General features: G+C 42.1%; 1 protein-coding gene across 1 annotated transcript in view; it reads left to right on the forward strand.

The window, feature by feature from the left end:
• The window catches only part of trappc9 (trafficking protein particle complex subunit 9), a 1,276,086-nt gene that overhangs the window by 677,302 nt on the left and 580,875 nt on the right, over positions 1 to 17,909 (forward strand). The window contains exon 20 of the mRNA XM_085993951.1: positions 17,853 to 17,895. Coding sequence (XP_085850077.1) covers positions 17,853 to 17,895 — 43 coding nt within the window. The remainder of the gene's footprint in view (positions 1 to 17,852; positions 17,896 to 17,909) is intronic.

Below are 17,909 nucleotides of genomic sequence, written 5' to 3' on the forward strand. Positions count from 1 at the left end.
ATGTAAAGGTCAGCTGTGGAGAAGGAACTTGGGATTTGTCAGAACTGAGGCATTGTAATTTTGGGCTCATTGGTGAAACCCTAGTTTCAGTCAGTAATGAGAGGAGGAGGCAGAAGGCATAGGCCTGACAGCACTGGGTGCAAGTAGGGCATCCCATGTCTGATTGTACTTATTTGCTATGTTCTAAGTGATTTTTAACCCCACCCAATTTTATGCTTCAGTGGAGTGCAATATTGGGTGGGTTGAAAAATGGTCATCTCACCCAAACCTGCCTGCTCCTGCAGAGTGGGTGATGTTAAAATTATCCCCTTTCTCTATCAGTGTGCATCACTGCCTGCTTCTGTGTATTTGTCTCTCACAGTTGTAAGTCATTAGAATGTGGTATATTCAAGCAAATAACGTAGTATATTGAAGCAACTAACATGGTATATTGAAGCAAATGATGTGGTATATTCAATCAAATAATGTGGTATATTCAATCAAATAATGTGGCATATTCAAGCAAATAATGTGGTATATTCAATCAAATAATGTGGTATATTCAAGCAAGTAATGTGGTATATTCAGTCAAATAATATGGTATATTCAGTCAAATAATGTGGCATATTCAAGCAAATAATGTGGTATATTCAATCAAATAATATGGTATATTCAATCAAATAATGTGGCATATTCAAGCAAATAATGTGGTATATTCAAGCAAGTAATGTGGTATATTCAGTCAAATAATGTGGCATATTCAAGCAAATAATGTGGTATATTCAATCAAATAATGTGGTATATTCAAGCAAATAACGTGGTATATTCAAGCAAATAATATGGTATATTCAGTCAAATAATGTGGCATATTCAAGCAAATAATGTGGTATATTCAATCAAATAATGTGGTATATTCAAGCAAATAATATGGTATATTCAATCAAATAATGTGGCATATTCAAGCAAATAATGTGGTATATTCAAACAAATAATATGCTATGAAAAATAAGAAGGAATATTCAACCACCTAGTCAGGAATATATCGTTAAATGGTTCATTCATGCTTTTGCATGTTCCAAAAAGAGAAAGTAATCACTGAGTATTCCTTTTTATTTCTTTCAGTGGTTTAACTGGGCATGTATGACATGTCCACACTCACTCCAAGAAATACATACATGCTAATATATCAGCAGCACCATCACGTGACCAGCTGGTCCTGCAGCTGCATTTTGCTTCAACCAAAAACGCTCTGTATATCACGGAGTAACTACCACTCCCGAGTTCTATTTCGCCCTCTATCTGTCCCTCTTATCTATCTGTTTCTATTTCACAATCTCATATTCAGTTCTCACATTGCTAAATTTAACTGTTCTTTTCCTCGTTGGACTTAACTCAATGCCCCTCTTTCTCCCCTTCCATCTTACTTATATTTTAATCCCCACTTTTGATATCTAACAGCAAATATATCATCACAGTTCAGAATTATTATTAATGCTGATTTTTTTTTAGTCAAATGAAATTGTCAAAGACTTTACAAAAATTATATTAAAATATGCAATTTGTACCAATTCTATAAAACACTAAAATATATTTAAATTTGTGTACAGTCTAATCCATTATACAGTATTTTAAATTGGCTTTATTCCATAACTCTTAAAGTTATATTTTCAAGTACAGGTTATCCTCATTTTCCAATTAATAATTTCATTTCAGTTTCTATATCCAGTGTAATCTGCTCTGCATTGATTTATTTTTCACCATCATTTATTACGTCCCTATCTTAACTAATAATGGCCTGAAAATTGCGGTCGGGGGCTTGCTGCCAGTGAACGCCTCCGAACCTTAAGAAAACTACGTTTCTTAAATAGGATTATATTTGCTATCCTCCAATCTGCAGGAACTGTTCCAGAATCTATAGAATTTTGGAAGATGACAATCAATGCGTCCACTATCCCAATGGCCACCTCTTTCAAAACCCTAGGATGTAGGTCATCCAGTCCTTGGGATTTATCGACTTTTAGTCCCATTTTGCTGGTACTGTTTTTTTACTTATAATAATCTCTAAGTTCCTCATTCTTGCCACACCCTTGCTTTTCTCGTATTTCTGGGAGTTTTTTTGTGTCTTCCTCCATGAACCATGAAGACAGAAAGTAAGTATTTATTTAATTTCACTGCCATTTCTTCATTCCCCATTATAAATTCTCCCATCTCTGACTGTAAAGGACCTACATTTACCTTCGCCAGTCTTTTCCTTTTCACATACCTACAGAAGCTTTTACAATCCGTTTTTATATTTTTCGCTAGTTTGTGCTCATATTCCATTTTCCCTTTCTTGGTCCCCCTTTGCTAATTTCTAACAAGATCCCAATCCTGAGGCTGACCGCTTTTTCTGGCAACTTTATAAGCTTCCTCCTTTGACTTAATACTAGCTTTAATTTCTTTTGTTAGCCATGGTTGAATCACTTTTCCTATTGGGTTTTTATGTCCCAGAGGAATATATGTTTGTTGCAAATTATGCATTATTTCCTTGAATGTTAGCCATTGTATGTCCACCTTCATACCTTTTAGTGTAGTCTCCCAATCTACCATGGCCAACTTGTCCCTCATACCCTTGTCGTTTCCTCTGTTTAGATTGAAGACTTTAGTTTCAGATTGGACTACATCACTCTCAAACTTAATGTAAAATTCAATCATATTATGGTCACTTGTCCCTAAAGGCCTCTTCACAAGATTATTGATTAGCCCTTTCTCATTACACAGTACCAGATCCAGAATAGCCTGTTCCCTGGTTGGTTCCTCCACATACTGATCCAGGAAACCATCTGGCATGCATTTCAAGAATTCGTCCTCCACACCATTAGTGGTAATTTGATTTGCCCAGTCAATATGTAGATTAAAGTCCTCCATGATTACCATATTGCCCTTGTTACATGCACTTCTAATTTCTTGATTGATACTGTGCCCTACACTACCACTACTGTTTGGTGGCCTATACACAACTCCCACCAATGTTTTCCGCCCTTTGCTGTTTCTTAGCTCCCCCCAAACTGATTCCAGTTCTACATCACGATCTGCCGAGCCAAGATCTTTTATCTCTACCGTACCAATGTCATCCCTTATTAACAGCGCTACGCCACCTCCTTTTCCTTTTTGTCTGTCCTTCCTAAATGTTGAGTACCCTGGAAAATTCAGTTTCCAGCTTTGGTTACCCTGCAACCATGTCTCTAATTGCAATTACATTATACCCATTTACTTCTATTTGTGCCATTAATTCATCCACCTTGTTGTGAATGCTACGTGAATTTAGATAAAGTGCCTTCAACTTTGCCTGTTTAATATTTTTCTGCACTTTGACCCTCTTTACTGTTGGCCTTTGTTTCTGCTCCCTACTAGTTTTGCTGACTACTTTTCTAACTTGCACTTCCAGCTTTGTCTCTGTCTCTCTCCTTTCTGGGCCACACTTAGGTTCCCAGCCCCTGACAAACTAGTTTAAATCCTTCCCAACAGCACTAGCAAACCCCCCTGCAAGGATATTAGTCCCGGTTCTGCCGAGGTGTAATTCGTCCAGCTTGTACAGGTCCCACCTTCCCCAGAATCGGTCCCAATGCCTCAGGAATTAAAATCCCTCCCTCCTACACCATCTCTCCAGCCACGCATTCATCTGGTCTATTCTCCTAGTTCTGCTCTTGCTAGCACATGCACTGGGAGTAATCCTGAGATTACTACCTTTGAGATCCTGAGTTTTAATTTATTTTCTAGCTCCTTATATTCTGCTTGCAGGACCTCGTCCCTCTTTCTATCTATGTCTTTGGTACCGATATGGACCACGACCTCTGGCTGTTCACCCTCCCCCTTCAGAATGTCCTGCAGCAGCTCAGTGACATCCTTGACCCTGGCACCAGGGAGACAACATACCATCCTGGAGTCACGTTTGCGGCCACAGAAACGTCTATCTGTTCCCCTTACGATAGAATCCCCTATCACTATTGCTCTCCCACTCATTCTCCTCCCCTCCTGTGCAACTGAGCTACTCGTCGTGCCACAGACTTGGCTCTTGCTGCATTCCCCAGAGAAACCATCTCCCCCAGCAGTATCCAAAACGGAAAATCTGTCGGAGAGGGAGATGCACCTAGGGGACTCCTGCACTACCTTCCTAGTTCTTTTACTCTGTCTGGCGGTCACCCATTTCCTATCTGCCTGTGCATTCTTTACCTGCGGTGTGACCACCTTGTTATACGTGCTATCCACGTAGATCTCAGCTTCGCGGATGCTCCACCGTGACTACAGCCGCAGCTCCAGATCTGAAACGCAGATTTTGAGTAGCTGCAGCTGGAGACACTTCCTGCACACGTGTTTGTCCTGGACACCGAAAGTGTCCCTGACTTCCCAAATAACACGAGGAGCACTCCACGCTGCCGAGCTGCCCTGCCATGTCTTACCCTTAATTTACTCCCTTTACTTCCTCTAAATTAAAGAATATTAAATACACTAGGGACCTTAGTTCACCTTACACACTACTTACTCTAAACTAGAGACCTTACTTTTACTTAAATGGCTATTTAAGAAAGGAGCACGAGAGAAATCGGGGAACTACAGGCCTGTTAGCCTCACATCAGTAGTTGGGAAAATGCTGGAATCTATTATAAAGGATGCAATAACTGGGCACTTAGAAACTAATCGTAAGATTGGGCAGAGTCAACATGGATTTATGAAAGGGAAATCCTGTTTGACAAACCTATTGGACTTCTTTGAGATAATAGCAAAATACTGCGGATGCTGGAAATCTGAAATAAGAGTAGGGATAAACGGGTCTTTTTCAAGATGGCAGGCTGTGAGTTGTGGGGTATTGCAAGGATCGGTGCTTGGGCCCCAGCTATTCACAATCTATATCAATGATTTGGGTGAGGGGACTAAATGTAACATTTCCAAATTTGCTGATGTTACAAAGCTAGGTGGCAGTGTCAGTTGTCAAGAGGATGTGAAGAGGCTTCAAGGGGATCTCGACAAGCTCAGTGAGTGGGCGAGAACATGGCAGATGGAATATAATGTGGATAAAAGTGAAGTTATCCACTTTGGTAGAAAAAACAGAAAGGCAGAGTATTTCCTAAATGGTGAAAGATTGGGGAATGCAGATGCTCAAAGGGACCTGGGTATCCTTGTACATGAGTCACTGAAAGTGAATGTGCAGGTGCAGCAAGCCATTAGGAAGGCAAATGGTATGCTGGCCTTCATTACAAGAGGATTTGAGTACAGGAGTAAAGAAGTCTTACTCCAATTATATAGGGCCTTGGTGAGACCACACCTGGAGTACTGTGTACAATTTTGGTCTCCTTACCTAAGGAAGGATATACTTGCCATCGAGGGAGTGCAACAAATGTCCACGAGATTGATTCCTGGGATGGCAGGACTGTCGTATCAGAAGAGATGGAGTAAACTAGGCCTGTATTCTTTTGAATTCAAAGAATGAGAGGGGATATCATTGAAGCATACACAATTATTACAGGGCTTGATAGGGTGGATGCTGGGAGCATGTTTCCATTGGCTGGGGAGTTTAGAATCAGGGACCGCAGCCTCAGGATGAAGGGTAGGCCATTCAGGACTGAGATGAGAAGAAATTTCTTCACACAGGGTGGTGAATCTTTGGAATTCTCTACCCCAGGGGGCTGTGGAGGCTCAGTCATTGGGTATATTCAAAACAGACGTCGATAGATTTCTGACTAGTAAGGGCATCAAGGGATATGGTGATAGAGCCGGTGATTGGAGTTGAGGCAGAAGATCAGCCATGATCTCATTGAATGGCAGAGTATGCTCGAAGGGCCGAATGGCCTACTCCTATTTCTTATGTACTTACCTGATGGCTCTGGAGCTTCGGACTCTTGTGGTCCTGGGCCTGCAGGCGTATGCCTGTGTAAAGGCCCATGCATCCCAGGCATGTGTGCGGTTCACAACTGTCTCTGGGATCACGTGGGCCAGATCAACCAATGACAGGGATTCCTATGATGCTTATGGTTAAACACCATTTGGAGGAAGCACTGAGGGTAGCAAGGGGCATAGCATATACTCTGGGTGGAGGACTTTAATGTCCATCACCAAGAGTGGCTTGGTAGTACAGGAAACTCTCTCTTTACCGGCACCTAAATAACCGGAAATCTCTCTTAACCGGCATAATTCAGGAGTAGGTTCAGGAAAGTTTTACTTCATATTCGTGGCCATGTAACCGGGGTTCCTGGATCTGTGGCCATGTAACCGGGGTTCCTGCACCAGGGACGCCTGGATCTGTGGCCGTGTAACCGGGGTTCCTGCACCTGTTGCCATGCAACAGGGACGCCTGGATCTGTGGCCGTGTATGGGGCTCTCGTACCTTAGTAAGTATACCTCTATGTAATCCAGACTTTTTGATCAACTGGCACCACACCGGTCCCGTCGGTGCCGGATAAAAAAAGTGTTTCCTGTACCACCATTGACCAATGTGGCCGAGCCCTGAAGGACATTGCTACCAGACTGGGCTTGTGGCAGGAGGTGAGAAAACCAGCACAGGGATTAACTTACTTGACCTCGTCCTCACCAATCTACCTGTTGCAGATGCATCTGTCCATGACAGTATTGGTAGGAGTGACCACCACACAGTGCTTGTGGAGATGAATTCCCATCTTCATACTGAAGATATCCTCCATTGTGTCATGTGGCACTACCACCATACTAAGTGAAATAAAGTAAGAACTGATCTCGCAGTTCAAAACTGGGCATCCATGAGGCACATGTGGGCCATCAGTAGCAACAGAATTGTATTCCACCACAATTTGAAAGCTCATGGTCCGGCATATTCCTCACTCCTCCATCACCATCTAGCCTAATGACCAACCCTGGTTCAATGAGGTGTGTAGAAGAGCATGCCAGCAGCAGCACCAAGCTTATCTTGTCAGAAGTGGGGCTGTTTGCTGATGAATGCATATTGTTAAGCTCCATTCACAATTTCTCAGACAATGAAGCAGTCTATGCCTGCATGATCAAGACCTGGACAATATCCAGGCTTGGACTGATAAGTAGCAAGTAACATTTGTGCTACACAATTGTCAGGCAATGCCCATCTCTAACCAGAAAGAGTTTAACTACCTCTCCTTGGAAAACAGTGACCGGATCGGACAAAGTCAACATGGATTCACAAAAGGTAAATCGTGCTTGACTAATCTACTGGAATTTTTTGAGGATGTAACTTGTAAAATAGATAAGGGAGAACCAGTGGATGTGGTGTATCTGGACTTTCAGAAGGCCTTCGATAAGGTCCTGCTTAAGAGATTAGCATGTAAAGTTTGTAGTGTCCGTGTGTAGATAAAGACACTGAAGACAGGAGTTGGTTCATAAGTATTTACTAAGCAAGTCTGGGGGGGGTTCTAAAGGATATACACAATACACAGGCTTATATAGCCCAAGTGGCAATTACCGGCATTACGCACACCTGGGGCTCTTAAAGGCACATACACCACAATTGCTCTTAAAGGCACATACACCACAATTCCTCCCCTTCTAGCTAACTAGTACATCATATTTTAAGTAATTATTAATTACATGTTATATGCAAAATAATATACATTGCTGTATTAATTAATTATAAGTTAGTCTCTCAGGAGGCTTCCTGACTCGGTCCGGATAACGCCTCGGGGGTGTAGTAGTTTCTGGTGGTGTAGTAGGTTCTTCTGGCAAGGCTGATTCGGCTTGAAGGTCGGGTTCATCGGGCTCCAGTATCACCGGATCGGAGGTAGATATGGGTATCTCTACTTCATCGTTAGATGTATAGAGTGGTGGTGTAGGTTGTCCCTTTTCGGATGACTTGATGATTTGGTCAGCATGGCGCCTTATTATGCTGTCTCCGATGTCCACGGTATACATCAGTGGTCCTAATCGTGTGCAGATAGTTCCAGGCTGCCATTTCTCGGTACGGTAGTCCCGGGCCAAAACCGGTTGGCCTATCTGGAAGGCCCTAGTTGGCCTTTCATTCATGCCCTGAAACTGCCGGTTCTCCACGTCCCTTCGGATGTTGGGCTTGACCAAATCCAGCCGGCATCTTAGGTTTCTATTGTAGAACATCATGGCGGGAGTTTGGTTTGTAACCATATGTGTTGCATTCCTATATGCAAATAAGAAGTTATCCACCTTGTGCTGAAGTTTTATGTCTTCATTACCCATGGCCTTTATGGCCTTCTTGAAGGTCTGGACAAACCTTTCAGCCAATCCATTGGTGGCGGGATGGTATGGGGCGGACGTGTAGTGCTTTACCCCATTGTTCTTTAAGAACTTTCTGAATTCTTCGGACACAAATTGCGGTCCATTATCAGAACATATCTGTTCCGGCAGCCCATTCCTGGCAAATATGGTCCTTAATACTGTGATGGTTTTTTCCGTGGTGGTGGAGGACATCTTTATTACCTCCGGCCACTTGGAGTGTGCATCAACTGCGATTAAGAACATTGAGCCCATAAATGGACCAGCAAAGTCGATGTGCACCCTTTGCCAGGGAGATGAGGGCCACTCCCATGGATGTAGAGGGGCCTGTGGCGGAGCATTTTGGACCTTCTGGCATCCTAGGCAGCTCTTGGTCATGTCTTCGATGTCTCTATCGATACCTGGCCACCATACAAACGCCCTAGCTAGGTTCTTCATTTTCACTCCACCCAGATGCCCCTCGTGAAGCTCCTTTAGCACTTTATCCTGGAGTTTGGGTGGAATCACCACTCTGGATCCACACATCAAGGTTCCTCGGCACACTGACAGCTGTTCTCTTCTTTGCGAGAATGCTGGCAACAGTGGTTCGCCATGTGCTGGCCATCCCTTCATTGTTAAATTGTAGACCCGAGAGAGAGTAGGGTCATTTCTGGTCTCCCTTTCAATGGCAGAATTTGTCACTGGTAGACATTCCACTATGGTAGAGTGGAATATCTCTACTGGGTCTACTGGAGGTGCCTCTTCTATCGTTGGCAACGGCAGGCACGATAAACCGTCAGCATTCCCATGCTGTTTTGACCCTTTGTATTCAATGTTGTATTGGTGTGCCCCTAGAGAAAGGGACCACCTCTGTAGAATGTATAAATACAACTTTTGTATTTCTTTGCCGTTGTATACCACAGGCACCTTTATTTTTCCTTTGGGGTATACTTTCTGCCCCGTATATGTTTTTAAGATAATGGATGTGTCTTTTAGAGGTATATGCGAAAATAGCCTCTCGTAATCTCGTCGATTTATTACGGTTAGAGCTGATCCTGTATCTAGCTCCATTTTAACTGGGGACCCTGCTATTATGAGGGTAACCCAAATGGTCTGGTAATCTTCATTGGCAATTACATTATGTAATTTGAGAGAGCTTAGTCTCTTGTTTCCGGAGTCGCTATCGCTCTTCTGGTCTTTGGAGCTACTGTCCGTCATCATTTGTACCTTTCTGTGCTTTTTCCTTATTGATTCTTTTCCCATTAGTGGATTTTTTATTTTCAGATCGGCATACACGTGGAATGTGTCCCATCTTTCCGCATCGCCTGCATGCTTTTTCTTTGAACCAACAATCCCTCTGGTCATGGTTGGATCTGCCGCAGCGATAACATCTCTCGAAACCCCGTGTCATTTCATGGGTGCCGAAGTCCTGTGGCCTTTGCTGTATCTTTGCCGCTCCTATTGCACTGAAAGCCTTGTCCAGTGTTAAATCTTTTCCAGAAGATACCTTTTTTTGTGTTTCTACACTTAGGGGATCGCAGATGAATTTGTCTTGCAGAGAATCTGCCAGTCCTGCCTCGAATTGGCAGTGTAGGGTATCAACAATCTCCTCAAAATTCTTGTCCATCGGTTCGGCTGGAGTGATTAAGTTGCGTAACAGCTTGTATGTTTCTGCGCCCATTAGATCCAGAAACACTGAAGCTTTTTTTTCATCTTCTATTCCATTTGCGGTGCAAAACACCTCCACTCTTTCTACATATGTGGTCCAATCCTCTATCTTGTTATCAAAAACATCAATATTGCCAAAGTTAGGCTCTGTTTCGTTATCAAAAGCATCAATATTGCCAGACTTAGGCATTTCAAAAAAGATATGGCGCTTCCCGCGCTTTTTTTTCTCTCTGTAGCAACGATATGGCGCTTCCTGCGCTTTCCCGCCGCTGCTACCGATAACAACGCTGTTTTACTGTGGTTTCTGTTTATTCACTGTTGGAGACTCGTTCCCGACAGAGGTCTAAACGCTGACCTGCTTGCCGCGCCGGCCGTCTCCCGAGTGCACCCTCCCAGTCTGTTATTGCTTGCCTCTGATTTCGCTGCCTGTCTCAGCTGTAGAGCCCGCTGCTGGAGCCCCAGCCTGACGCCCAGGAAGGATTAGCGCAGTACCTGCCACCAGCTTGGCCAGCTGGTGAAACCACAGTTTCTATTACTTCCTTGAGTCTTCTGGATGCTGGAGGAATCGATGTCCTTGAGGTGCTGCCGAATTGCAGTTAAGTCCGTTTCCACCTCGTCGCCACTGTAGTGTCCGTGTGTAGATAAAGACACTGAAGACAGGAGTTGGTTCATAGGTATTTACTAAGCAAGTCTGGGGGGGGGGTTCTAAAGGATATACACAATACACAGGCTTATATAGCCCAAGTGGCAATTACCGGCATTACGCACACCTGGGGCTCTTAAAGGCACATACACCACAATTGCACTTAAAGGCACATACACCACAAAGTTAAGGCACATGGGATTGGGGGCAAGGTATTGACTTGGATAGAGAACTGGTTGGCAGACAGAAAGCAAAGAGTTGGAATAAACAGGTCTTTTTTCGAGTGGCAGGCAGTGACTAGTGTGGTACCGCAGGGATCGGTCCTTGGACCCCAGCTATTCACAATATATATTAATGATCTAGATGAGGGAACTAGATGTAATATCTCCAAATTTGCAGACGACACAAAGCTGGGTGGGCGTGTGTGCTGTGAGGAGGATATCGAGAAACTCCAGGAGGATTTGGACATGTTGGGTGATTGGGCAGAAACATGGCAGATGCAATATAACGTGGATAAATGTGAGGTTGTCCACTTTGGTGTCAAAAACAGGAAGGCAGATTATTATCTAAATGGCAATAGATTGGGAGAAGGGGAAGTGCAACGAGATCTGGGTGTCCTTGTGCACCAGTCACTGAAGATAAGCATGCAGGTGCAGCAGGCGGTTAAGAAGGCAAATGGTATGTTGGCCGTCGTAGCGAGAGGGTTTGAGTACAGGAACAAGGATGCCTTGCTGCAGTTGTACAGGGCCTTGGTGAGACCACATCTGGAGTATTGGGTGCAGTTTTGGTTGCCTTATCTGAGGAAGGATGTTCTTGCCATGGAAGGAGTTCAGCGAAGATTCACCAGGCTGATACCTGGGATGGCAGGAATGACGTATGAGGAGAGATTGGGTCGATTGGGCTTGTACTCGCTGGAGTTTAGAAGAATGAGAGGTGATCTCATTGAAACTTATAAAATTCTGACAGGACTGGACAGACTCGATGCAGGAAGGATGTTCCCGATGGTCGGGGAGTCCAGAACCAGGGGACACAGTCTAAGGATAAGGGGTAAGCCATTTAGGACTGAAATGAGGAGGAATTTCTTCACCCAGAGAGTGGTGAACCTGTGGAACTCTCTACCACAGAAGGCGGTGGAGGCCAGTTCATTAAATATATTCAAGAAGGAGTTGGATATATTTATTAAGGCTAAAGGGATCAAGGGGTATGGGGAGAAAGCAGGGACCGGGTACTGAATTTGGATGATCAGCTATGATCGAATTGAATGGCGGAGCAGGCTCGAGGGGCCGGATGGCCTACTCCTGCTCCTATCTTCTATGTTTCTATGTTTCCATGACATTCAATGGCATTACCATCGTAAGACCCCCTCCCCCCTGCCATCAACCATGTTGAGGGGTGGCGGTGGGGGGGGGAGACACCATTGACCAGAAACTCAATTGGACAAGCCACATAAATGCCATAGCTACTAGAGCATGTCAGACGCTATGAATTTTGCGGTCCATGGCTCACTCCTAACTCCCCAAAGCCTTTCCATCACCTAAAAGTCAGGAGTGCAATGGAATACTGTCCATTAGCCTGGATGAGTGCAGCTCCAACAACACTCGAGAAGCTCAACGCCACCCAGGAAAAAGCAATCCGCCTGATCGGCACTTCACCCACTATCCTAATCATCCACCCCCTTGACCACTGGCGTACCGAAGCTGCGCTGTGTATTATCTACAGGATGCAATGCAGCAACTCACCAAGGCTTCTTTGACAGCACCTAACAAACCCGCGACCTCCATCACCTAGAAGGACAAGGGCAAAAGGTGCATGGGAACACCATCACCTGCAAGTTCCAGACCAAGTAAGACACCAACCTGACCAGGACATATATCGTCCTTCCTTCATTGTCGCTGAGTCAAAATCCTCAAACTCTCTAAATGAATGAATTCTGTTGGGAATTATGACCTGTAAAAAAGAAAACACAAAATTTTTAATTTATTTGGGTTGATCTAACATAATTTATAATCTTTTTGGCCCATGTCTGCAATGATGGACAAAATGTTAACAATCACTGTTGCCGTTGCACATTACAATCAAACAGTAAATTGTAATTGGCATTGGAAATGATTTTAAGTAGTTTACAACGGACTTGATAAAGGGCACATTTTATTTTTAATTTGCCCCAGTGAACTTTCCACATGCCTCAAATTGTACTTTGAACTTTACCTGGAGCAAATGAGCCATTAAAAGGAACAAAAGTGCACATTTAGACTGTTAATAAAGAAGAAGGAACTGCAACAGGTCACAAAGCTTTGGTGGAAATGAAGTAAGAAAGGATCAGAGATAGTGGAAGTCAATATTGATATTACTTGAAATGAAAACAAGTTGTTTTGTCTGATTATGCTCCTGTGAAGCGCCTTGCAATGTTTTACTTCATTAAAGGTGCTATATAAATGCAAGTAGTTTTTTTTAAGCTTCCACAATTTGATAGGGCAAGGAGGGATGACATGTTGTACCATAATACAGTATTGTCAATGGTACAAATACAAGAATAATTTGTTGACCAAACAACTTATCTCAGGAATTTTCTGAACACTCTGTTAGTCATATGTAGTGAGACTTTTAATTGGCAAACAGCTCTCATTCTGGTGCCAAATGAAACAAACTCTGCGTTGACACATAGAATCATAGAATGGTTACATATATTCGTTGTATTTTGATTCCATGCAATGTTGCCTCTTCTGCAATTTGGACTAAGATCCTGGAACTGGTGGCATTTTATCTTGAATGGCAGGAAAAATACCTCATGTTCTCACCCAGCCCCTCTCCACCTCATCATTTTGCTCCTCCTCAGAGAAGTATGATTCTATGGAATACCAGAAGGAAGAGGAAACAGTTTCTCAGTGTTACTTTACCTAAAGATTCAGTCACATTTCTTTAACTCCTGAATAGCCTCACGGATGGCACGCAGCATCTTGGAGAACCTGGATACTCGCATGGGTGAATGAGCCTGACTTGAATGGAGAACCTCGCTTCAGTTCCCTTTCTGTAATTTGTTGAATAGCAGAGCTTCAGTGCCTTTTGTTTTTGTTGACAGTTTTGAAAGTCACCCTCTCCAGTTACCTGAATACTCCATGTGAATAAGTTTGAAAAACAAAATGGTACTTCACATTAAAGGAAAGTAATCTGTTTAATAATTAATAAGGCTTGTTCTTTCTCAATGTTAATGTTGTGTTGTATGAAGACAAAGATCTTTGAAGTAAATGTCAGTTTTGTTTTCTTAAAGGTTGTCTTGGTTACAAGAGCTTTAATTAAGTTGTTGTGACGAACTATTTACCTCTTGAAGGCTACGTCTGTTTTGAGCTGCAACAGCTCCAAGGCTTAATGCAGAAAATTTGAGGATTTATTTCATGTAGATATCGTTGTTGAAAGCAAGAACTGAATAAGCTGTTCACATGTTTAGATTGATAGTCACATTTGATCTGTGTTGGGGCAAACAAGTGACAAACATGGCTACATAGCTGGTTGACGAATGGAGTTCTAAGTAAAGTTCACTGTTGGCACTGGTTTTCTGCGAAGACTATATCTGGTCTCTAATGTATGCTTATACCCCTGTTTGGCTAGTGGAGGGAAACCATGCAGACCAGTAGAATTGATAAGGATAGCCTATTCAGTGTTCACTCTCTGACACCAAAGGGATGTAGCTAGGCAGTTGGTCCTCTAACATTGGGCTGGATATTCCGATCCCTACGGGTGTGTACGCGCTGTGTATACACCCGTAGGGACATTGGAAATGCCGGTTTCTGGCATGCACGGCACATGCGCTGAAAACCGGCATATCCGATCTGTCAAGAATGGTCTTGACAGATCGGACGCCTGCCCTGGAGAAGGGCCTTTGCGGGTGGAGGTAAGGCCTGCTTTTACCAGGATAAGAGTTGAAAAAAGTTTTAAAATTTTTTTTTGACTCATTTATCATTTAAAAATACTTCAAAAAAAGGTAATTTTATTTTTAGCCCTGTGAAAAACTTTAATTTTTTTCAAAAAATTAAATTTTTGTTTAAAATATTTAATTTATTGTAATTTCAACTAATTTTAAAAATGTGATTTAAAAAAAGTGTATTTAATGTTTTAAAGTGTTTTTGGAGTGATCTCCATTCATATATTTGACAGGTCTATCTGTCAAGTGTATGAAGGGAGATTCCCTTCTTTGATTGGCTCCCCATGGCCTGCATGCGCCCCTGGGATACGTAGGCCCTGCGCACTTGGAGTTGGAGAGGCCCAGCATCGGAACTATATGCACCTCGGGAGCCCTCAGGTAAGTGTGTAGATTTTTTCCAGATCACAGGCCTCCGCACCCGTGAAGCCTCCGATCGGAAAATATGGCCCATTAATATTCAGTATATTTTACCAAGTAAAAGGCATAATGTGGGCCTAACTAGTCAGAAAAATGGGTAGAGATCCATATGCCAAATTTCTGTTCATCTAGTACCCCATTCAGTTTGCCACGAATATAACTAAAATTAGCCCTGGTAACATTATTTAGATGTCCATAAAATTACCTGGTGTCTCTGCATTCAGATATCTACACTCCCATAAAAAGTAGTTATCCAAAGCTGTTTATGGAAGTGCATTGAAAGGATCAATAGACCACTGACTGCAGGGACAGTGTATTTCAACCAACACGAGTGAGGTGTGGTGCTGTTAGAACCATTTGGATGTTGTTTTTCCAGTTCTGACACAAGGTCATTGACCTGAAACCTTAACTCTGTTTTTCTCTCTTCAGATACCTGACCTGAGTATTTCTAGCATTTTCTGTTTTTATTTTATATTGCTTTTTCACACAAACACAAAGCAGAAGTTTTAAGATAAACATGGTTTTTGTGAATCATAGTTATAGATGTATTCACTTAGTTTGTTCAAGAAGTTACATAACAAATAAGCTGCTGAAAACTTTTTAAAACTTAATTTTATTCAAAGGAACATTGTGAGGCATGCCCAGCTGTTGTCTTACATGAAGTCTGTTTTCTTTAAGACTGTTGCAACCATTTTTATGAGATGATGGGGATGTAACTTGGTGTCAATGCATTTAACTGATGTTATTCAAATATTCCTGTGACGACATTTAAGGAAGCCCCAGACTTTGAAAACTCAATAGGGGGTTTGGATTGAATGGTCATGGGACTTCCTCAATTAAAATATATTGAGAAGCCCATATATTGGAATTTTCTACAATGTCCTGTTGTGATGTGCGATGTGGACCTGTTGTTTTTTTTATATGCGTGTGTTGCCCAGTTCAGTTTTGTAATTTTGAAAGCTGTTTTCAGTTTATTTACACACTTCTGGTGGAGGTCCCTTTGTTACTGTGCAGTCATGAGGGAGAGCACCCACACATTCCATATTTGAATTGTCAACATCCACTGGGAAATGTGAAAAGTGACAATCAATAAGTAGCAAACTGATGCTGTCAGTTAGGATCGACAGAGAGCTGAATATTCAGCTCCCTGTGATGGTCTTACGGACCACATTTTGTCCATTTTTTTAAAATGACTGCAGTTTGTAATTTTTTATTTTCAGTACAAGAAAATACACCTTTTTGACAGCATTAAAGAACAATATAGGTTCAGAATTATGGTTGACAGTAAAAGCAGAGGAACATTTATTGAGTTTGTATGACATTTTCTGTCTTTAACAGAAATGTTAACCTGTTTATTTCAAATGTGTTCATTTCTGTGGGGTATGATAGCATAGTGGTTAGGGTACTGGACTAGTAATCCGGAGGCCTGAACTCATGATTTGGAGACATGAGCTCAAATCCCACCATGGTCGCTGGGGAATTTAAATTCAGTTAATTAAATAAATCTGGAATAGAAAGCTAGCATCAGTAATGATGACCATGAAACTACCGGATTGTCGTAAAAACCCATCTGGTTCACTAATGTCCTTTAGGGAAGGAAATCTGCCGTCCTTACCTGGTCTGGCCTGTATGTGACCCCAGACCCACAGCAATGTGGTTGACTCTTAACTGCCCTCTGAAATGGCCGAGCAAGCCACTCAGTTGTATAAAGTGGATCACCACCACCTTCTCAAGTTCAATTAGGGATGGGCAATAAATGCTGGCCTTGCCTGCGACGCCCACATCCCATGAATGAATAAAACATTTTTTTATTGAGCTTATGACATTTCTCTGTCTTTAACAGAGATGTTAACCTGTTTATTTCAAATTAATTAATTTCTGTCTTGAAGTAGCTGTTTGCCATCTGCAATCACACAGTTATTTATAGCGTTGATGATCTAAGGTGTAAAATCGGAAAATGTTTGAAATGCGGAGAGATTTGGTCAGCAACTAAAAGTGAAAATGACAGATTAATATATCGTGACCTTTGATCGGAACACCATTTTGATGTTGGCTTTCAATAATATTGACTCACCCTTGTCCCTCCTGAGGCTATTTAAAATAAAAGATAACTTAAAATAGTTGCATCATTGTACGTTAAACCCAGGAAATCTCCCAACTGCGTCTGACCTGTCATGAGATCTCGGATAGGGACAAATGCAATAGTTGAGTCCGTTTTGTCTTGTCAATGTACCATGTACTGCAAGTTGGAGTTGTTGTAGGTGTGTGTTGTAGGTTTCAGTTCACAAATTAACATTATGTTCCTGCAGTTAGATTCTCAATCTAAGGAATTGTATTGAAGTTGGATACAACTACTCTACTTTCCTATTTTAAATATCTGTAACCTTTCTAAAGGAAATGATTTTTGGCATAAAAGGCAGATTACAGTAGGCTGCAAAATGCCACAAAAATTATCACTAAATTTTCTCAAGGGCACATGCCCTATCACCCCTCAAAAATAAATCTCATGACTTTAGCATTCACAGTCTCCTTCTGTAATCTCTAAATCCACTACTGTTCTTTTGTGTACTTAGTTTTTTTCCCCTTGCATTAACAGTGATGAAATGTTGGGCATATCTGCTTTCTAAGTTTATGACAAGCTCGTGACACTTCATTTATGACTAACTTCTTATCTTCACATGCCATAGGCTTGTATTCAGGGCAGTTTTGAACTGTCAACTTTTTGGGAGCTGTGACAGTTTTTTTTTAAAGGTGTTGATCAGTTTTTGCTTGTTTATTGAATTAGCATTTACATTGATCGATCTATGATCGTGATTTCAGGAGTATAATGTATTCTGTGTTAAAATTGCAACCTTTACCACCCACCTTGGTATTGGTGAGTGGTGTAGCCTAATAGTTGAGAAACTCGTATGCAGGGCTCCTGGACTCAAGGCACCTCATTGCTATAGATCTGCAGACAATCGGGTCTTCTAAATATTTATGTGACTGCTTTATTCTAAGTGAGTTTTGATTTATTTTGTGTTGCAGGATGGCTATACAAGTCAACAAGTTCAACTTTGAAACTCTTCCAGTCTCTCTCTTTTC

This window comes from Somniosus microcephalus, chromosome 7 (assembly GCF_052327205.1).
Source record: "Somniosus microcephalus isolate GS21.2 chromosome 7, FLI_Smic_1.0, whole genome shotgun sequence".
Taxonomy (NCBI): Eukaryota; Metazoa; Chordata; class Chondrichthyes; order Squaliformes; family Somniosidae; genus Somniosus; species Somniosus microcephalus.